Genomic DNA, 23,425 nt, shown 5'->3' on the forward strand with positions numbered 1-23,425 from the left:
GTGCGTCCTGTACCAAACTGGTTAAACTAGTGACACTGAGATCATCTCTCCAGTCCCCGTCTAAACTCTCTGATTCCAACGCGTTGGATAAGTCCGACATAGAATAGAAATTACCAGCCGAGTCAATAGACTCTGTGTCCCCGGAGAGTTCAGGTATTTGCAAGGTGTTGGTAGCCACAAGAAGCTCCGCTGGATTTTCAAGCGTATTTACCAACCCCCCAACTGGGGAGATGGAGTGATGAACTGGTTCTATCAAAACAGACCCGGAAACCGTTTTATCCTTGGACGTTATGGCTTTTTCATTATCCGGCAAATCAACATTGGAACCTTCATTCTGCGGGAGATTTAAATTAAGAGCAGTAATTTGTCCATCATTCACTATGGTTAAGTTCTTATTCTTATTCTTGTTAAACATACTAGGAATTTTAGGGATTGCTCCGCTCCTTCAACTCCCAGAATGTACTGTGGTTGGTTGTCTGCTAGAGGAGGACTGGTCGTCTGGATTCACTACCATTCGGTTAGCCCCTGCTCTTGCATTTCTGGGAGTGGTATTCACACCAGTGTCTTGAATTCCAACTGAAGCGCAATTGCCATCCGAGGCCGCCGTTGCCGCAGTAGTGGCTCTGGTTTTTGGTTTTGTCCCCTTGGAAACCGTGCCAGTACCAGGATTAGGATTTTTGGGGGCCATCTCGCCCTTATCGCCGTTGCTGCGTCTCAAACTCCTCTCCAGGCTAAACCAGCAGCGTCTAACAGCCGGTAACCTTGGTTTCAAAGCGACCGCATTTGAGCCGCTAGTCCAGCCCAGCCACACACGCTGACTCGCGGCAACGGCCGGGAGATGCCAAGCCGCATGAAGAGACCGCTGGAAGCTGCAGCAAAGATCCTGACGCATCCCCCAGGTAAGTTGCCGATCAAGAACAGTAATCCACAAATCGAGGAGCAAGTTTCGCGCTGATGGGCAAATCTTAACAAAACATCCGATGGGAAGCGAAAAAAAGCTGCGAGTGCTGCTTAGCTGCTCACCTGGCCATGTCTGAACTGGGGTGGCTGAGTGAGCTAAAGAATGGTGATGGATTGAACCCAGATCAGTTGACTGGGGGTGAGTGTTTGATTTGCTCAAACGCTCCGTCCATCATTCCCTTTTGTATAGCTGCTCACCCGGACGCGGCTTGCGTCCCCCATCTTGCCTCATTTGGCTCTCAGTCCAGTATCCAGGAACAATGTCACATAAATCCTCTCACTTTGAAGTCAGAGAAAGAAAAGTAAATAAGTGCCCATGGAAGACTGAGTCTGACATTTGACCTCGTCTTTGAATTCACAGCAAATGTGATGAGATAAGAACAAGATTTACAGGCCTGTTTACAGAAAGGGAGCACTGGGTAGAATACAGTAAATTAGGTTTGGGCAAGGAAAGGTATGAACGCAAGCTGGACAGCCTAAAACAAATAGAGCCAGCAAAAAGAAAGCGAGAAAATATGAGTTACACACCGCAAAGCCACTGGCAAGCAATGGCATAATGCATTCCCAGTTTAATTTTCTGAATGTCCCCAAGATGGCTTTAGGAAACCAGATAGCTGTACTGCCTGATAGGCTGTGACCTAAAAAACGCTGGTGGCAACAGTCCATTCAGATGCTGGTGTGTAATAAAAAACAACTGGTTTGAGAAAGCCTTTAGAAAAGGGGAAAATCACTATAATATGTTGGCAATTCCCCTCACACGTCTTATAACATATAAAAACAGCAATTTGGGGAGGACGGGAACAATGTATTTATAGTTTTTGGAGTATGATAGAGCAGCTACCGAGCAAAAATCCACATTTTCCTGAAGGTAGTGGCTCTAAATAATTTCTCAACTCTCTCTAAGTGGTTAGTGAGGAGAGGAGCATCTAAGTTACCTTTCAGGCGTATGTACCAACTACCTAACCCCCTAAAAATGTGTTTACATTGCATCTTTATCATCCTGACATCTTTCTCTTCAACTATTGTAATCGTGCAATAGAATTCTTATCTTAAAAAAAACGGAACTAAAATCCTCTACCCACCAAAGTAACAGAAATATCTAACTGCACCCATGATTTCCATGAGGAGTTTTATTTAAAGGTCGAAGCCTAGGATATACCAGGCTGAAATCTACTTTGAGAGTAACAAATTGAAACCTCTGCAGTCCTTCAGACTCATGGCAGTGTTGTATTTTATATTCCTTGAACATTTCAATTTTATGAAACAGAAGTTCATGAATAAATGTGTAGCAAGACCTTTTGGGTGAAATAAACAATTCAAGAAAACATGGTAATTGGATCTCTAGCTCTTTTGTTGTTGCATAAAACAGACAATTATCAAAAATGGGGATGAAAAAGTATAATTCAACTGTGATATTGCATACAAGAGAGCTGTAAAGTCTTAGAGTTGAAGATTTGGTGAAGACAGCCCTCCATGTGTTTTATCTAATTCCAAATCGCAAAATTTCAGATGGTGGTGATGATTATTCCAAATAAAACTTCTCGATAAGCAAACAAATTCAATTAAAATATTTGTAGGTACCTTAATAGGAAGGCTCCAGAATTGAAACATGAACAATGGTAGAATCAATATCTTTACTAGTGCTACTCTCGCAATAGAAGGCAATAGCTCTGATCTTCATGTATTTAACACACTTTGAGCTTTGATCAAAGTTGTCCCATAGTTCACTCTAAACTAATCTGCATGGCTGGATGTGACATAGCACCGAACCCTTCTGCGAGAGCTGAGACAGAAGCAGTAAACAAAAAAATCTTCGGCTTTTCCCGATTCATTTTATAACCCATCCCACTCAGTGTGAACTCTTGTATTTTGTCTAACACATGTTTTATATTTGCTCCCTGTGCTCTTAAATACACAACCAAATCATCTGCATTAAGTTTCAATTTGGATATAATTGGTAAAAAATATTTTTATCACTGAAAATGGCAATTACCATGGGGTCAATAAACAAAGCAAAAAGGATCAGAGAAATTGGGAATCTCTGGTGAGTACCGTGAGTGATGTTCATTTTACCAGCTTCTAGAAGAATTTATTATTATAGCGGCAGTAACCTCAGTATAAAGCCCTGAAGCAATAACAGCAATTGACTTTTCACACATTTTCAGTTGGAGAGGTCTTACAGCACTGCTAGAGCAGACAGAGTTCAGGTCAAGTGGCTATGCAAAAAGCGCTAGCCTTATCCTCTTTTTGGAACAATAAAGCAGCCTGATCAAGTAGGCATAGAAAATGTATCTAGCTTGGTCCCACAAGCATACCACACTGTTGCTTCTTATATGGCTTCAGTTGAGATATTGAGATGAGACTGCAGAGCTCAGGATTGTCATATAATATGTGGGATAGACTTCCACCTGTAATTTTCCCTACTAGTCAATCTACAAGTGTAAGCCAGCAAAAGGAGTCTATATTAGCATCTGAGCATCTGAATAAAACTAGTCCATCCCAGCCCCCACATCATCAACATTTGCAGCCATCCTAACAGAAATTAGGGAGCTGAAGTTAACTCAAAGTTAGGCTATGTCTCAATACAATACCAATTCGGCAGTATCAATCAAAAAAACAGGCCTTATCTCTGCAAGACTGGGAGGGTTAGAACTGAGGGTTTCCGCACCTGAAGACCAATGTAATTTGTTTCAGAAGAGTTCCCCTGTCTATGAGAAAGAAATCAGATTCCTAAAAGAAAGACAAGAGGAGTTGGAAAATCATTCTTGTCATTCCAACCTCAGGTTTATTGGTATTCCTGAGATTTCTTAGAACTAATGTGGTATGATTCCTTTAATGGGTAGACGTATTCAAAAGTATATTTTGTCAAATGAGACTGATGACTTTTCATCTAAGATGCTTATAGGAGAAAGGATTTTGGAAATATGATAGACTCGCTGAAAGCTGCGCGAGCCCCAGCATCTATGTTTCAGCAGGATATGCTTGAAGATTTTCTTCTCAGTTGATATGGCTTAAGACTTCTTGAACAATCTTCGAAAGGGACCTTCTGGGTAGTTTTCCTAGTTGGGAATATACAGGCTCAGATCAGATTGTGTTGGTTACCAGTATATTTGCTTCCACTACAATTTAATGCAGGGGTTTTAGGCACCGATTTGCTCTGTTCTGTGTTCCTGTTCTTAAAGTGTTATCATTTACTGTTCGAAATTGAGTTTCTGGTTGGCAGAGGTATGCACCTTCTTGAAGCAGGAAACCCAATCCTAATCAGAGAAGTAAGATGCACACCCTATATTACCCTGTGCCCAACCCCAGCAGCTTAGTGCAGAGCTCAGGCTTAACTTAAGTGGCAATGTGTAAGATATTTGTGCAAAACTTAACACAGTAAAACAGTGAAAACGTCACACAAAAATATACCAAACATGGCTAGAGCAAATAGGGTTTAATTTATTGAACAAAACAAGTCTAAAATGACAAAAATCCAATAAGCAGAACTGGAGTTATGAATTTTTAAAGAGTATCTTGAAATATAGTGCTTAAAGTGCCAACTGAGATTATCTAGTTGTGCTAGACTGGGTCAAATTCAAATGTTCAGGCCGACCGCGATGGAGCGCAGGTAAGATACTGGGACCAACCTTGTCCCACTGAAAAGTACCTTGTTGTCCCATCGATGAGGACCCGATGTGTGGAGCAGAGGATACAATGCATCGGCCTCGTTCTCTTTTGATGTAGGCGATGCATCGGTTCCGAGCCGCGTAAGTCAGAGATGTGTCATTGGTGAATCTCAAGATGGAGGCTATGCTTCATCGCTGAGCCACACATGTCGAGGAAGTGAGGCTATGCACTGGCATCAAGAGCACCAGTTCCGAGCAGCCCAGCACTGTTGATATGCGGTTTTATCTTGGGGATGACAAAGTCAGGCACCAGCACCATAGGTATGTGGACCCTTTTCTCCCCAGAGGGCACTAAAGAAATTCTGCCACCATCAATGCTGGCCTCTGCCTGCCTGGCCTTGAAGTCCAGCTCCTTAAGGCTTCTCGAAAAAACCAAACACACCAAAGCAATTCTCTCACCAAAGCCAATCTGATTTGCTCTGCCTCCATTTTTAATTTGGCAAGCTCCAATTTTAGCTTTCTCTTCTCCCTCCTGTCTTCCAGCTTCTGTGGGGCAGGCCTCTGGAGGACACACTCTCCCTGCCAGGGGTGAAATCTCCAATCCTGGAAGGATATTGACCCCTCCCCTCCACAGGTAGCAGTCCAAAACCCTCCTCTGGACCTGGGTTCAGTTTTTCCTCCTCATCCAGCTCTGGGGCTGCATTCGAAGCAGCACAAACATCTGCCCAGGCTCTCAACACCTTTTGCAGCTCCACCTTCCTGGGGGAAATCGTTGTAGGAAGCTTAAATCCCTTACAGAAATCCTTGAGCTGGGCAACAGTATAACCCTCGAGTTTGGCCAGATCTAAATCCATTTTTGCAGGTGCAGATGTAGAACCTCCAGTAAGAGACATGATTTTAGGAAAAAATCAAAAATGTCAATCAAAGAGAATTGAAAAGAGCTTGAATTGGTCTTTGGTGTGGAGTGGCAGTGTACACCCAGTTACTATGGAACTGCACAAACTCAAGTCCTGTCCTCATCGCTGATTGCCAATGTAAGAAAATGAGTTTCTTGTTGGCGCAGTGGTATGCACCTTGTCCAAGTAGAAACCACAGTTCTAGCTAGGGTATTAAACCCCCCAAATGAACCTGTACTCTCTCCCTGGTAGTTTGGAACAGAGCAGGCTTAAGTTAAGAGGCAATGTGTAAAGCATTTGTGCAACATGTAACACAGTAAAACTGTGGATACACCACACAAAGACATACCACACCTGTTTTAAATAAATAGAGCTTAATATATTTAACAAAACAAGACCAAAATGGCAGGAATATCTTGTAATTATAGAGCTTTAAAGCTTAAAGCGCCTACCGGGGCTATTTAGTTGTGCCAGACTGGTTCAAACCTAAAAGTTCAGGCCGACCACAATGGCGTGCAGGTCGAATACAGGGAACAACATTGTCCTGCTGAAAGTAGAGTGACTAGGCATCTACAAGGACTCAATGAGTAGAACAGAGGAGGCAATGGGCCGGCGTTGATCCCTTAATCTGTACGAGACACATCGGTTCTAAGTGGCCCAAGTCAGTGATGCATTGTATGTGAACCCCAAGATGAAGGGGATGTGTCATCAGTGAGAAGATCAAGGATGCATTGAGAACTGGAGGCAGTTCTGGCTGGGCTGGACTGTTCCCATGAGGAACAGGTTCAAGACTGATTAGCATATGGCTAAGTTTCAAACTGATGTGGCATGGTGGGCAAAAAAGATGGATTGTGATCCGGCCCAAGTGCTTGCCAGTGGCTGATATTAGTTCAAGCATTCCATCAATCACCTTGATGTTTTTACCCTTGACAGGTAGGGCGTAACAGTCGTGTGTCACCTCACAGTGGGAATTGTCTGAAGCGGCATGCATAAGATTAGCTAATACCATGCTAGGGCAGTACAGTGGTCGGTTAGATCCGAACTGCATAATAATCGATGGTAAGCTAAGCCTATGGTTATAAGAATCAATTTTTCCGACCTCAGGTTTGTTGACTTTTGGACTCTGGGCACTTTACCACTGTTATTCAGTGCTAAAGTGCATGTGCTCTCTCCCAAAAATCTGGTAACATCGGCTTATCCACCATTGGCATATTTAATTTACCTACACCTCCCTAGTAAAGTGCACCACATATGCCCAAGACTTGTAAATTAAATGCTTCTAGTGGGACTGCAACACTAATTGTGTCACCCACTTAAGTAGCCCTTTAAACATGTCTCAGGTCTGCCTCTGCAGATCTGTGTGTGCAGTTTTAAACTGCCATGTTGACCTACCAAGTTTTCCCTCTTGCCAGCCCAAACCTTCCTATTTAATGCATGTTACCCACCCCTAAGGTAGGCCCTGGACAGCCAAAGGGCAGGGTGCAGTGTATTTAAAAAGTAGGGCATGTACTTCTACATTTTTCACTACTGCATGGCCTATCTCTCCCATAGGTTAACATTGGGATTAACTTATTACATTTTATAGGTGTAATTTCCAATTGGAAAGATATGGAACCCCGAAATTTGGTGTCCCTGGATTCACAATTTAAAAGCCTAACTTATGGTAAAGTTCGATTTTTAAATTGTAATTCTGAAAATGCGACTTTTTAAAGTTACCATTTTCTTACTTTAGCTATTTGGTGCCCCTGGCCTGTCACGGAATACACGTCTGGGGTGGGTGACCGCTGGGCTTTGTACATTCCCTCCAGACAGCCACACACAAAGAGAGCTTAGGTGTGCCTGATGGGCCATCCTACGATTCAGAAAAGGGGGTGGTGATGAACAGAGTGTCTGAATTAAGCAGACCACTCTTACCCAGTCCAAAGATCAGGGCTTGATCCATCACCGTTTTTTAGCTCACTGCACCATCCCAGCTCAGAACCTGGCTATATGCAAATTAGTCTGACCCTGGCCCAGTGCATCATGAGAACAGGGCAGGCCAAACTACCAAGCCAATTCTTATACTGGGAAGGAAACAAGCTTCCGGGGGCCGGATGGAAGGGAGGAGCTACACTTACTCCTGAATAGGCTGTGTCCTGTCCCCACGAAAAGGAATGTTTAACCCCTATAGTAAGTCTGGAACCAGGGCATAAGGGGCAGGGACTCTACACACTTCAAAAATCTTTTGTTGAAGTCTCCCCCACTTCAAAGGCACGAATGAGTAAAAGTACTGGACCTCTGGCACCACCAGCTCAATACACTTCTGAACCTGTAGAATACTCTGCCAGGAAGAAGAACTGCTGTGCTGCTGAAAGGACTGTCACTCTGCTAGACTTCTGCTCTGCTGACCTGCTGCCCTCTTACCTGAGAGAGAGAAGGACTGGACCTGGCACTTACGTCAAGTCCTCCCTGAGTGGGCATCACACAACCTAGGACTGGTTTTACCCTAGTTAGAGCTCTTACGCCAAGTATAGCTTGGTGCCAGTGGTGCAGTGAGCCCAGGACCCATGCCTGGGTATACCCGGAGCACTTAGGGCAGCAAAGTAAAAAATAACAAGGCGATGAATAGAATGCTTGAATTAATCTCAGCCACAGGCAAACGCTCAGGACGCAACACAGTCAATCATTTTTTGTCCAGTATGCCACCTCAGTTTGGACCCAGCCATATGCAGCTCATTCTTGACTTTTTTCCTCATGGGAACAGTCCATCTCGAACTTCCAGGCTAAGTCCTCCCTGAACCAGCATACAAGCAAGCTAAGACTTTTTTTGCCCTACTTAAGGCTGTTCAGGCAGATGTAGCCTGGTTGCAGTGGCACAGTGAGCCCAGTACCTACTTCTGGGTATACCCAGTGCACTTCAGGAAAACAGCCTCCAGCTGCACAGGAGATAAGCCAACTGACCCTTGAAGTCCACTTGCTTGTCCTGGGTCCAAGTGGAGCAGGGCCAGCCCTTCAGGTCTCCTCACAGGTCTCAAGCAACAGGTGCAACCCTTCTTCTTTTCTTCTGCATGTCCCTACAGAAAATGTTCTGAGGTAGGTACCTTGGAGTGTCACATTTACGGTTGGCACTGGCTAGTGGGGGTGGGTGATTCCTGGCTTCTCTCTAACCAATAGGTAAAATGTTACCACAAGCAAACCAATCATGATGCTGCTCATGCAGCCTTGTGATTGGCTGGTAGAGTACGGGAGCCTGGGTGCTTCCAGTGCTTTCCAACAGATGAAGAGGACGCAGGAGAGACGTGTGGCGGTGAAGGTAAGTTACAAGCAAGAATCGCTAGTACACATTTTCTGCATGTGCCTAGAGCCCCTGGCAGAAAGAAAAGAACATCTGGAATGAATTTACATTTGAAATTTTTGACTTACAGGCAAGCGGTAATCACCTGGTTAAAGGTACCTCAATTCCCCTGGCATGCAAGGGGGGGGGGGTCAACATTGTAATACCGATTTTAAAAGAACTGGAACAAGTGAAAGAAAAATCTGCTATAATGGGGAAGGAAATCAACAAGGACGCTTTTATTCAAAACTGAACAAATCAATAAAACATTTGCATTTTATTCACGATTGAGCTGGTCATTTTCTAAAATGTTGTAATTACCATTCTTTACACCTGCACAAGGCTATAGCACCCCACACAAGAGCAAGGTTAGGGGTAATTGATGATTTGCTAAAGGGAAGATTAATTCTTCCAAGGTGAGGAATTTAAAGGAGACACCCTTTTATCTACAGTGAATCTAATCTTCATTTGATAGGGATTTTTGGTTTGCACAAGGTATTAGCACTGTAAAAAAACAGTAAGAATGGGGCAAACTATCTACTGCAAAGGTGTGAGAGAATACGTTGGGACGTATAAGACATTTACTTTCATGTTGCACTTTATTATCATTGAACTTTAATGAGGATAAATTGCATACTGTACAGCAACATTTTCTCCAGTTTTTAGATTAAACAGATTTTAGTGTTGCAATTCTGTATTTTAACATGAACTTTTTTTTATTGGAATGCAATAGTTTTAATTAACTATGCAAATAAACTTGCTATGGCACTCCTCCTTAGGGCCAAGCACCGAGAGGGCAGATGCTAGCAGGCAAATGTGATTTAGCCTCCAGAGGATTCAGACAGGGAAAGGAAGATTTCGCTCCTGCCAGAATGGTTATTTTGACAGGACTGGTGGCAGATTTAAACTCCAGCAACCGGGCCCCAATAGTAAGCCTGAAACCTTGTTTTCATTGTCACAGCAGGGAATGGAACAATAAGTGATGCAATCCACAGGTGAAATTTATATTTTCGTGCCTAGGGTGTGTATTTCCACACTGTGTCCTACTGCCACATAGAAAAGTTAAATAGTCCATTCTGGGATGTCAATTTCTACATATTTTAAGGGTCAGCGCACAAACACTAGTCACCAGTTAGAGGTGCCCTAGTATTCAGAGTCTAAAAAACAGCAATAACATGCAGCAAAAAATTGACTTGAATTTGAAAAAAGGGGCATATTCTCACACCAATTATCTAGAAGGTGTGGTTTAACAGAACCTCCTATTTTAGCAGTAAATATACATATAGATTCGTCAAAGTCCTCTTTTTGCGAGTCTGTATTAGCGATTATTAAGGAATCGCCATTACAGACTCGCAAAACGGGATGCATGTAGAAATCACAATATTTTTTGCGATTTCTACTGCTTCCTTATTTGCGATTCGCAAATTGCTAATCGCAAATAAGGATGCGATTTCCCATTCATTCCTATGGGCCTAAAGGCCCATAGGAGTGAATGGGGAGTCAATCCTTATTTGCGATTAGCAATTAGCGAATCGCAAATAAGGATGCGATTTCAAGGGTGCCAGGGTGTCCAAAGGACACCCTGTAGCACCCCTGAAATGGAAATGTACACTGATGTTGTGCACACACATGTCCAAAGGACATGTGTGTGTGTAACATGCAACTTAGATAAATGCACTAAAGTGCATTTTTCTAAGTTTTCGCTATTTACCACGTAGTTAAACTTCGCAGTAAATAGCGGCCCCAGATTGCGAATTCGCAATTTTAAAATGGTTCATGCATTTCATATAAGGAATTGCAAATTGTGATTCTTTAAATGCAATCGCAATTTGACAACTCGCAATTATTTGCGAATTCTTAAATTGCGAGAGCATGAGCCATTGATGGATCCCAAATGCAATTTTTGCGGGCGCAAATGGCCGCTTTTTGCGATTCGCACCGTTTGCGCTCGCAAAAATGTTTGATGAATCTACCTGATACTTTCTCATATCCACTTGGTGGCACTGTTGGACAAACATCCTGAGTTCACTTATCACCATATTAAACCTTTTATTTAAGGGGAACTTTCCAGACAACATTTCCAACTATGAAAACAGTTTTCTCGTAAAAGGTATCTTTGTTAGAACAATGTAACGCAGTGTACTGCAACTCTTTCAACAACTTGTGTTTACAAGAGGAAATGTGACTTGATTGGTTTCCAAGACGAGTCTGCATACCAAAGTTCTCTCCCCTAAGATGTCGCTCTTGTGTTTGTTGGATGTTTTGCTTACTTGTAAATCCACTGCATTAATGAGGAGTTTTACATACTTGTACATTTGTCCACATTAAAAATGTTGGTCTGCGTGAGATTAAACTCAATAGTGCACTTTGAGAACCAAAGTATTATATACACCTTTTAGTATCTATTACTGTGTTTGCTATTATTCATTTTAATTGGATTCGGCAAAATATGTTTCATGTCTCAGCCAATCAAATTGTCTTAAGTTTCATTCTCCTTGAGCTGAGTCGAACACATTCCAGGAGGGTTGTTCCATTGATATGGTTTATGTACACCTTTTGCCCTAGTTCTACTTAAGAAGATGGGGATTTTGAAGAGCGATGTTTTCTCTGTGGTAATTTTATTCCAAACTTGCAGTACAATGCCTTGATGTTTGAAATTAAAATCTGTTATTTCCATTATGTGCGGTAAACAAAAGAACAGGGCGGGCCGTGACGAACCCCAGCCGTCATTAGCACACGCCCACCGCGGGCGTGACGGCTGGGGTTCGTCACCAGGATGGGAGGGGTTAAAAACAAGATGTAGGAAATGCAGTGTTATCTATTTGCAAACAGTGTTTCTTCCAGTGGTCACAAAAAAATCAGCTTTTTATATATATGTGCATATTTGTACCTGGTGTTTGGATTGAGGTTTAAACACTTTACCTGAATAAAATGGCTGTCATTTTACACACAAATGCATGGACATATCAATGCAGCTTCTACCAAAACATAAGAATAGCCTTCTTTGCCTTTCCAAATAACCTTGTGTGATACCATTACGGTCAATGTTTATTCATCGACCTTTATTTGATGTAAAATGGGTCAAAATGAATGTATTGTCATGTATTGTGATATTATTGGGTTCATGTACTTTTGCTGCTTCTGCTATATTGGTAGAGCGATGCCAGAGGCACAAACAAACCTAGATGCAAAGTAGCAGCTACGGAGGAGGGGTTTATGAGTGGAGTTGATACAAGCACAAATATACTTACATGTAAACCTTCGTGTTGCTTGATTTACCATGAGACTCTCATGGTGATGTAAACAAGGCTTTGGACTCAAATAATCGGATCATACAGTGACTTCTTACCAAGTAGATTTCGAGGGGCAGATGTATGACGCATTTTATCGGTCGCAAATGGCTCATAGGACTGTTTGTAACCGGTAAAATGAATTTTCAAATGTACCAACCCTATTTTGTGAGTCGGTAACCTATTAACAATTCGCAAAACAGGATTTACGAGTCGCTATTAGGAAGGGGTGTGCCAAGGTCGTCCCTTCCTACTAGCGAGCCACACTGGTATGTAGGAATGTTTTTCAACCATGAATGTGGGATCTCTTACCATTTGTGAATGGGAGCTCCAACATTTTTTCGGAGCAGGCAGTGGCCCCACGGATCACTGCCCATAGGAAATAAAAAAATGAAAACATTTATTTTTTATTTTTTAAATGTACCCAATTTTCCTTTAACCTTCAACAAAAAAACCCGGAACCAAGCATCCCAGGACCGGTTTTGGGGTATTTAAAAAGCAGTCACAGACATGGTGGTCTACTCACTGCAGCAGGCGACCAGTCCAGTCATTCCTGTCCAGTCCCAATGGTTCACAAATTGCGATCTGGTGCATAAATATTAATGAGACAGGTCCCTTGCGACACATTTAGGCACCACAAACAGTGTCTCAGACAATGTTCTACATCATATTTTGCGACCCACAAATTGTGAGTCGCTAAAAATCACAATTTGCGAGTTGCAGACCCTGATGGTCCTACATCTAGCCCCCAGTCTTTTCGACGCCTAATCTCACGCAATCAATTAACGTGGAAACTATACAGGGAATTTTGTGACATTTGTGACAGGAAGAGAAGCTTAAGATTATGAAGACAGTCGTATTTTATTATCTATAACAAAAGAGATAGTTTGAAAAATAATACTTATTTTCTTCAAAAACAATAGATACACTTTTAAATGCACAGCCTGCAGTTTCAATTTTTAAGGGCATGGGAGGAGGACCAATGTTTTGGGTATTCTCCACCTATTAAAGTTCATTTGATGAAATGTGCTTATCTTTCTATATAAAAAAAAAAAGAATGTAATTGTATCTAGAAAATCAATATCTTAATGTCTTACTGTAAAGGTGCTGCTGGAGGTCAGAGGGGATTTCTCGGCTGTATTCGCTCTTTGAGGATGAATGGTGCCACTCTGGACTTGGAAGTAAGAGCCATGGTCACACCAGGAGTGAAAGCTGGCTGTTCTGGCCATTGCACAAGTTTTGGAATGTACTGTCGGAATGGAGGCTCGTGTGTGGAAAAGTACAATGGTTACTCCTGTGACTGCTCCAAGACAGCATATGATGGTCCCTTCTGCACAAAAGGTAATAATGAATTTATACTTATCTATGTTGTCTTTTTAACTTTCTCCTGCTGTCTCTTCAAATAATGGGAGAGATGCTTTTAAAAATGAAAGTGAATGAGCATTCCAAGCAGCTGTATTTCAGGTCAGTGCACTGGAGTCTAATTGATGTGTAGGAGATAGGCTGGTCTTCTCATTGGACCAGGCGTTATTAGTTTCAATGTGTGCTCTGATGAAGCATGATGCAGAGAAATAGATTTTCATCACTCGTGACCACCTTTTGCTGCCTTTCAGACCACTCGCAAGTGCAATTTTTCCAACTCATTAACTGTGTTCAATACTTATTTGTTTCTGCGGGGTTGAGTTAAATGATTGTGCCGGTCCCTACACCTTTGTGAATGGTATGAAAATTCATTACAACCTGGAAAAGAATGCCAGGCGAATTAGTTGCCTATTTTCCAAAACTGCTTTTTTGGGAAAACTTCAGAACTGCCTGCCATTCTAAAATGGACGACTAAAAAAGGTTTGTATTATAACCCCACAAAAATCAGAGAACCAGGGGTCAGATGTATGAAGCGAGTCGGTAACCTATGACCGACTCACAAAATAGCATTCGTATGTCACTATTAGGAAGGGACGTGTTAAGGGCATCCTTGCCTAGTAGCGAGTCACACTGGCATTTAGGAATGTTTTGCACCTAGGAATGCGGTCATATCACATTTGCAGTTACCACCAAATACAAGTTGGTTGAAACTCATTCAAAAACAAGAAGGGGTCCCCAAGGGACCCCTTCCCCTTTGTGAATGTGGGCAACATACTTTTATAGGAGCAGTCATTGGTCCCAAGGACCACTCCCTACTCTCAAAAAATGAAATGGTAGTTTTTAATTTTTATTTTTGAGATGCATCCACTTTTCCTTTAAGGAAAACGGGCTGCATTACAAACATACATTGCTTTATTTAAAAAGCAGTCACAGACATGGTAATCTGCTGACCCGAGTAGGCCAACATTCCTTGTTAGTGCAGGCTATTCCCAATAGGTAGCAAAGCCAGACCTCCCTTGTGAATATTAATGAAGAAGGTCTATTTGCAACCCACTGGGAATCGTAAAATTTGTCAAAGACACATTTGTACATGGGTGCTTGCAATTTCCTAATTGTCAATTGCGAAAATTCCCAACTAGGGAATCGCACAGTGACATTTTTGTACATCTTGCCACAGGTACTTTAAATATGATCCGTTTGTGGCATTCATTTCCGTCCCTGTCGGTAATTGTGATGGGAAATAAATCTTGTGTTTACGTTGGATTTATAAATTCTTTTTAACATAAGACAACTCAGTTTAGTTTTCTCACTTGGTTGGAAATCAACATAAATGGGCATTTCCAATTATTTCCAGGATTTTGTACAGGGGTGGCATTGGTCTAAAATGCTTTATTTATTTTAAAGAAGAGTTACATTTGGTTTCACAAAAATTAAAGCCACTTACATTTCCATAAAGTTCACATACTTTTCGTGAGTAAGAAAATAGCCATGCATAGTCAAAACCACTTAATTAAGATTCAGCTCAGTGATCGTCCTGCATTCCTCCTGATATGTCAAGTAAAAGCATAACATTTGTACAAGTATTCACTCCATTTAAGCAGTTTCTCAGCCCTTCATCTTTCAATGTATTCAAGAAACTCTTTGGGTATTTAGTAGAGTGACTTTAAATCGCATTGCATCTATATTACATTGGTATGTTAGTGATTACATTTTGGTGGGTTTTGTAGCTGGTGTTCAGCTGTCCTCCAAACTGAGACAAGGAGTGATACACCGTCCTCTCACTGATCTCAAATTGTGGACCTGAAACAGCTTGTGGCATAGTTTGCCCAATCATTCGCCCCACCCCCTCCTAAGTCCAAATATGGACTTGCTGATAAAAGAGCATTATAAATTCCGAACTAAATGTACCTACCCACTGATTTTCCCAAATGATTTTTAAGGATCGAACTCCTGTTGTTTACCACTAAAAAAAAATCCTCTGCCCCTACTGTTGTACGCTCTCTGTGTTTAAGAGCTTTGGATCTTAAGTTCCTCAATAGAGTGCAATAGCTACTGATTAATTTCAGTTTTTCCATTGAACCATCATGACGCCAATTTGCTTTGTCCACTAATAATCCCTGTTATTAGTCTTCCTTTGCCACGCTAAAGAGCCTGTCATCTGTGACTGGAGTACTGTGAATGAATTAAACATGTTTGAAAAGCCATTGTATTGCAGGGAGGCTCAGTTCAACTTTAATTAGGTTGATGGTGTGATTCTTTTGGAGGGCCAGCAGTTTTCATAATCTTATCTCCTCAAAATTACCCTACAGCCATGTTACTGGCACTTGAAATCAAATCGCACCGCATAGAGAAGCTCTGGTTTCATCTTTACTTTGCATACTCCCACCACCGGAGTAAAAGAGTAGCTCTAAAACTAATGTTCAAGGCCCCTTCATTCTCACAATTATATTCTGCACATTTATTCATGGGAGCACAAGGCAGCATAAGCTGAAATGGAAGCCCTCTGTAAGACTTCTGGAACACACCTAGAGCATTACTACTAAGTCTACATTGAAATTTCCTATTTGCTTTCCCAAAACAAAACATGACTTTTATTATGATGGGGTCTAGTCAAAAAAGCATTTTAGGGTATGAGGAGTAGTACTTTTATAGTACTCAGTTGAATCTTCTATTCCTTTGTGAATTCGGCCCCCAACATCTAAAACAGCAATAAAATGAGAGTATTCAGGAAATATTCATATGCATTTAAAAGACTCTGGTCTCTTCGTAATTTTACAAATGGGAGGTCAGAAATTTCAGGATCGATTCATAAAGGCGTGTTAGAGTATGAAAAAGAGAATTCTTATAGGACTACTCATGCTCTTGGGGGCGGACAGCAATGACAATTCCCAGGTTGTTGCCCTTCTGGGAGGCATCTAGACCATTACTACTTAGTTTGCATTGACATTTCTAATTTCCTTTTCCCAGTACAGCTTTAATTGTGAAGTACTTATTGTTGATAGCTTGTCTCCTAATATATGTTTCCTGGGATTCCTGTTCCCTTTGATATCGCACATGGGTATAAAAGTACTGTAAACTGCTTATCACCATCTTTATTGAGTTTATAATGCTTTATTGAAAGGATAAGAACAATGTAAAACAGCATTACAAAATATTAGCAGGAAATTGGAAAAAATAACAACTTGGAATGCATAGCAAAGGCAAAGAGATACAATATCCTATAAATAAAAACTGTACTTAGCAGCAGGAGCATTTTGGAAAATTTTGAACAGAGGAAAAAGAAGAAGAAACGTAAAAAGAGAAAGAAGAGAAAGGGAGAAAAGAGCGAAAGAAGAAAAGAAGTAGAAAAGATAAAACATCAGTAATCAAATTGCAGTAAGAAATATGTAACAATTAAGAGATATAATCAACATAAGTCAAGTTAACTTCCTAGACAAAAAGGTAGTTAGGGGTAACCATAATAAATCTCTCTTGATTAACAAGGCGGTGGAGTTTGCATAAGCTCTGTCCATTTTATGATGGTGACATAATAAGTTCCACCAAGCATGGTAAGAAATTTTAGAAGTATCCTTCCAATTAACAGTTATACTCTGAAAAGAAATTGCTAAAAAGAGGTTAATAAAAGGGGCTACCTCTTTAAGGTTGGCAAAAACTGGAGAGAGACTGACCAAGAACACATGATGAAAATGAAAGGGAAGATCTAATTGGAGGATATCATTAAGTTCTCCAAATAGTGGTCCAAAAGGTGTTGGTCAAAGGACAATGGAAAAACATGTGCAATAAGTCTGCCTTATCACAAGGACATGACCAACATTTAGGGGAGTCTGCCAAATGGAAACGATGAAGGTCACAAGGGGTCAAAAAAAGTCTATTATAAAAATGGTATAGGGATTGCGTTGTACTAGCAGAACGGGAGGTAGTATAAATCCTGGACCAAAGCAATTCCCAAGTGTGTATAGGAAGATCAAGGCTTAAATCTTTTTCCCATTCTAAGAGAGATTCAACTCTTGTGACCTGAGGATGAGATAACAATTTATATATAGTAGCTGCCTTAAATTGAGAGGAAAAATCAATAGTGTTGGGGGGTGAGGTAACTGGTCAAAAGAGGTGGTGGAATTGGAATGCGCAGGAGTATAATAACAAGTGAGGACATCAGTGAGTGCAGTATAATGAGAAGCATAATGTGAGGAAATGTGATAAAGAGATTGAAGAGCAGAGAAAGGCATAAAAGCACCATCTTTCATCAAGTGTTGAGGGGTTAAGATACCTTTATCAATCCACTCTTTCCAAAACAGGGCGCGATTATTAATCTTAAAATGTTTATTATACCAGAGAGGAATGTTAGTGGAGCTAGAGTTAAAAGAGGGATGAGCGCGAAATGAAGAAAGAGCTAATGCCTTAGAATGAGCAAAAGTGGGGAAAGAGAAACGTTTTGGAGGCAAAGTAATCAAAATGGCAGAGAGAAGGGAAAAGCGAGAGTATTGGGCCTGTTCTAAAGAACTCCATGCAGTACAAGAAGAGGAGGTAGAATCAAAAAGGAAAGTCCAGATTTGTTTCAAAGTGAAGGCTGAGTGATATCTTTTAAGAATAGGAAAATTAACTCCCCCAGAATCTTTAGGGAGTTGGAGTCTAGCTAATGACAATCTGGATTTGCGATTATTCCACAAAAACTTAAAAGGATAGTACTAATGGTATGAAAGAAAGTGTTAGGAAGAGAAATGGGAAGCATAGAGAGATAGAAATTAATAATAGGGAGAAGCATCATTTTAATTGTGGCCAATCTACGACACCATGAAAGAAAAAGAGGAGACCAACTATCAATGAGGGCTGATGTTTTTTTTACAAATTTCAGCAAGATTAATCTTAACTAGATCCTTGAGATTATTACAATAAAGAACACCAAGGCATTTAATATGGGAAGAGGACCATTCAAAGCGGGAATCAGAAAACATAAAGGAAAGACGGAATTTGTTGAGGAGTAAAATTTCAGATTTATCAACATTTAACTTATAGCCAGAAACAGCAGAATAACTACTTAATAAATAAAAGAATTCTGGTAAGGAGACGGATGGGATGGAGATGAAGAGAAGGATGTCATCAGCCTAGGCCGTGAATTTAATATCAACATTTTGAAAGTGAAAACCGGTATATTGTTTGGAGCGTCTAATGGTTTCAAGGAAAGGTCCAAGGGCAAGAATGAAAAGAAGGGGAGAAAGGGGGCAACCCTGTCTAGTACCACGAAGGAGAGGGAAATAACCAGACTGACAGCCGTTGACCCAAATTGAAGTGGTCGGAGCAGAATATAGAAGTTTAATAAAATTAATAATAGTGGGGCTAAAGCCATGCCATCTCAAAGAGCCCAAAATAAAGTCCCAACTAACCCTATCAAAAGCTTTTTCAGCATCTAAGGTAACTGCTGCAAGAGGAGAGTCAGATTTTGAGGCTAGATGTATGATATTAAGCAGGGTACGTGAGTTATCAGTAATTGAGCGGCCCTTCACAAAACCAGATTGGTATATGTTAACTAAATCGGGTATAACCTTATTAATACGGAGAGCTAGAAGCTTAGCATAGATTTTACAATCAGTATTAATAAGGGAGATTGGTCTATCATTCTTGCACAGGGTAGGGTCTTTGTCCTTTTTTGGGATGAGGCAAAGCATGGCCTGCGTGAAGGAGCCCAGGGACTTACCTGCAGATAAAAAGGAATCCAACAGAGACAATAAATGAGGGATCAGAAGAGTTTTAAAGTGTAGGAAGAAACGAACAGTGAAACCATCCGGACCTGGTGTTTTATCTTTAGGCAAAAGGGACAGCGCTTCAACAAGCTCCGCAGCAGTGATGGGTGAGTCCAAGGATGAGAGGTCAGGAGCATTGTCAGAAGACTTAGGAATTTTATGAAAAAAGGAGTCAAGAAGGTCAGCAGAAGGAGAAGTCTCCGGTGTATATAAAGAGGAGTAGTATTTAGAAAAGCAATCAAGTATGGAAAATTCAGAGAAGTGTAAAGTACCTGAAACATCTTTAATAGCTGCAATATTGGACTTTTGTTTTTTAATCTTCAGGTAATTCGCTAGAGAGCTACCAGCTTTGTTACGACCACCGTACATCTTAGCATTAAACTTAAGAAGAGTAGTACTATCCGAGTCCCAGGTAAGGTTATTATATTGCATCTTGGTGCGAATAGGAAGAGGTAAAGTATCAGGAGAAGAAGAGGTGAAATACTTATGCTCACGAGCTTTAATTTGTTCAAGAAGAGATAAAGAATGAGAAAGAGCTTTCTTTTTCTTTCGAGAAACGTAGTTTATAATAAAGCTTTTAGCAGAGGCTTTAAAGGCGTCCCAAAGAACATGAAATTGAGAAACGGAGGATAGATTAAGTTGAAAAAATTCCTGAGCAAAAGCGAGGAATTGTTCAGAGAATTGAGAATCTAAAAGAAGAGAGTTATTGAAGCGCCATCTCTTGGAAACAGAGGAAGGAGAAGGATAATCTATGTCTAAAATAACAGGGGCATGATCAGAAATGAGGATAGAACCTATGTCAATTTTATTCACAAATTGAAAAGCGGGCTGTGTGAGGAAGAAGTAATCCATACGTTAGTGCGATTTATGTACAGGGGAAAAAAAGGAAAATTCAAGAGTATCAGGGTGAGAAGTACGCCATGCGTCTATGAGTCCTCTATTGGTAATAGTCTTGGAAAAACCTTTCTGCATTCTATTAGGGACATTTCTAGTCTGAGATTTACAGGCAAGGAAAGGGTCCATTAATTGGTTACAGTCTCCACCAAGGATTACATGCTCAGCAGAGTGAGAAGAGAGGAGGATGGAAAAGTCACTCCAGAAGGATAAATCAACACCATTGGGACCATAAACATTACATGAAGAGAAAGGGTGGTTATTAGCCATAACATCTAAATATAATCGTCTACCATTATTATCAGAGAATTCATTTTGCAGAACAACGTTTAAAGATTTATGAAATAAAATGATCGCACCGTTCTTATCATTAACAGCAGATGAACAGAAAATCTCGCCAATCCAATACCTGCGTAACATGGACATGTCTTGGGTTGTGAGATGAGATTCCTGCAACATAGCAATTTGACAGTTCAATCTAGCAAGGTGCGAAAGCACTCGATGTCTTTTAATGGGATTACGCAATCCCTTAACTTTCCACGTTATAATGATTAAACCTTTCATAGGAGAGGAGTAGAAAAAGATAGAGGATTAGAAGAGGAAACATTTTTAAAAGGAAAAGAAAAAGTGAATAAAGTCAAATAGATGAGATAAAAATTGAAAGAGAAAGATGAACGGTAAGAATGATAAAAAAAAGGCATAAATGCAAGGAGAAAAGATAGTCATATTGAGGGTGAAAAGGAGATAAAGAGGGAAAAAGAACCCAGAATTATGAGATGAACCAAAATATGATAAGCGGAAGGAACAAAAAAGTAGAAGGAGTCCTGAAGAGAAAGAGAAAAGAGATAGAGACAAGAAACTAAGGAGAGAGAGAGAGAAAGGTAGAGGAGGATAGAACTCCACCAGAAAGAATATTGAGAAGAAGATGTCCAATAGTCCGCAGACACGAGTCAAGGAGCAATGCAAAGGGAGAGGCATTAGAGAGGGAGGGGGGGCGACAAAAGGCAAGACAACCACACAGGAGTAGGACACCGAGAAAGGAAAGTGATAAAATGGGACGGAGTGAAGAAGAAGTACATGATGGAAATTAAGAGAAATAGGGTGATTAAGTAATTACCATGGTATATATAAAGAAACAAAAAGGAGAATGCGTACAAAGAGGGGTACAAGGGGCTTACCATACAACAGGAAGGAACAGGACCGTGAGGAAATACAGCACACATAGGACTCATAGGAGGGCAACAATGAAGGGGAGGCCAGCAGCAGGACTAAGAAAAAGTACCTGAAAAACACAAAGGAATGGTGAGGAGAATCATAAAAAGTAACAGGAAAACAGCATACAATGAACAATAAACAATGTCAGAAGGCATAAGAACCAACAGCAACTACGACAAACTATGGAGATATCAAGAAGTCATCATGGCTTGCTGAGTTCCATCTGTTCCCCACTGTGCGAATGAATAAACTTGCGGAGGTCTGCTGGATCTTCAAAGCTAAAAGTTCTTTCTCTATATGTAACCTTGAAGAAACAGGGATGAATCAGTCCGTAGCGTGCATTCATTGAGCGAAGTGCAGGTCTCAGATCAAGGAATTCCTTCCGACGTCTGGCAGTATATTTGGAGACATCTTGGCTCAGGAAGATTCTGTGACCGGACCAGACAAGTTGTTTATGTTGTTTCGCTGCATTGAGAATAGCCTTGAGGTCTGAATAGAGGAGAAAGTAAGCAATGATGCAGTGTGGCTTGGAAGGAGTAGAGGCATTCTGAGGCCCAAGCCTATGCGCCCTCTGGATGTTGAAGTCCATAGTTTTAGGAAGACCAACAAGCGGAAGGATTTGTGATTTCAAGAATGTTATTAAGTCATTACCTTCAGAATTCTCTGGAATACCATAAAAGCGTAGATTATTGCGCCTATTTCGATTTTCCAAATCCTCCGAAGTCTTTTTCAACTGACTGACCTCTTTTTTAAGAGTTTTGACTGTAGTCACCACATCTTGGACATCACTGACCCTCTGCTCTACATCAGATAATCTGGAATCAAGGCCAGTCAATTTGTCCTCAATGTGCTGTGTTGCAGCTGCAGTATCAGACATAAAGGGCTTGAGAAGGCGAAATTCTTCCATAATGTCTTCCAACGTGAGTGGAAGAGGCGACTTGGAGGGAGATGGCGTATCATGTTTAAGGCGTTTACTAGTGCTGGCCTTAGTGTCCTTACGACCTCCAAGTTGAGGAGCCCTGGGATTTCTGTGAGAGTTCCATGGCAACAGTCAATGTAGAACAAGCAAAGCAATGCTGCAGCAGAGTCTGATAAAAGGGTGACAATGAAGCTCCACAAGAAAATGGGAAGATTCCCAAAAATTATGAGGAAAAACAAGGTTATTCAGAGGAGCAAGCGTACAAGAATACGCACCATGAAGGCAGAAGCAAAAGAAGTGACTGTGCGATGTTAATATACATAAGTTCCCTCAATTACAGCATTGTAAACCAAAGAAATGAAAGCTGGGGACAGAAAGAAGTGAAAAAAAACCATGCTGCCCCACAAAAAGTACCAATATTAAGCATTAAGAAGCATAAAATGGGGCGAAAGAGGAAAACAAGCGGCACCACAGCATCACACTGAAGAAGATGTAATTGCACAGGTTGAAATACCTAAAATGACGGCCGCAAAAGCTCTGCGAAAAACGGAAGCAAGAAAAGGTACAAAAAGACCTCCCTGAGGTCTGTCAGTTGAAGAGAGCAGTCCCCATATGTTACGACGTCCGGAACCACCGTCGGGGAAATGTGAGGGGGCGCGGAAGAGGTCCCTGTCAGCCAAGCGCTGCTCGATGCGGCGGAGACTCCCTAGGTGGCGGCCATCTTGCTTCGCCGCACGATGGGTCCTCCTTATCACCATCTTGAGGAAGGTTACCAACATAGAGACTGAGAAGTGATTAGGGTAGGGCAGAGCTTTGTTTAACCCCATCTCCTGTGCTATTCCTACTGGAAATTGGACAGATGGCCCAATGTGCAATATTGTAACCACATAGAATAGTCAATGTAAATTCCCAGTCCCTTTGTTCTCAACATTCAATAGTCTGTTTACCTTATAGTTCTTGCCATAGAATTGCCTGCTCATCTTATGAAAGGCCATGGAGAAATCTATAAATGAACACTTCAACAATCTTGATAATTTCTCCACTTCTGTCCGTTCCATCTGTGCCAAAAACCTATACATTAATTTTAATAAAGCAACCCATTCCAAAACAAGGTTAAGTACCCTTACTGTCCAACAAGTCTGTTAAATGTACTAATAGATTTTTAGTGTAAAGAATACAGATTACATCTAACTAGGCAAGTAGTAATTCTCTGTCAGAAATGTGACAGAT

At 41.1% G+C, this 23,425-nt stretch overlaps 1 protein-coding gene across 1 annotated transcript in view; it reads left to right on the plus strand.

Annotated features, from left to right (window-relative positions):
• The window catches only part of CNTNAP2 (contactin associated protein 2), a 2,542,823-nt gene that overhangs the window by 2,393,926 nt on the left and 125,472 nt on the right, over nt 1-23,425 (plus strand). The window contains exon 18 of the mRNA XM_086939829.1: nt 13,172-13,408. Coding sequence (XP_086795955.1) covers nt 13,172-13,408 — 237 coding nt within the window. The remainder of the gene's footprint in view (nt 1-13,171; nt 13,409-23,425) is intronic.

This window comes from Lissotriton vulgaris, chromosome 10, assembly GCF_964263255.1.
Source record: "Lissotriton vulgaris chromosome 10, aLisVul1.2, whole genome shotgun sequence".
NCBI classification, from domain to species: Eukaryota; Metazoa; Chordata; class Amphibia; order Caudata; family Salamandridae; genus Lissotriton; species Lissotriton vulgaris.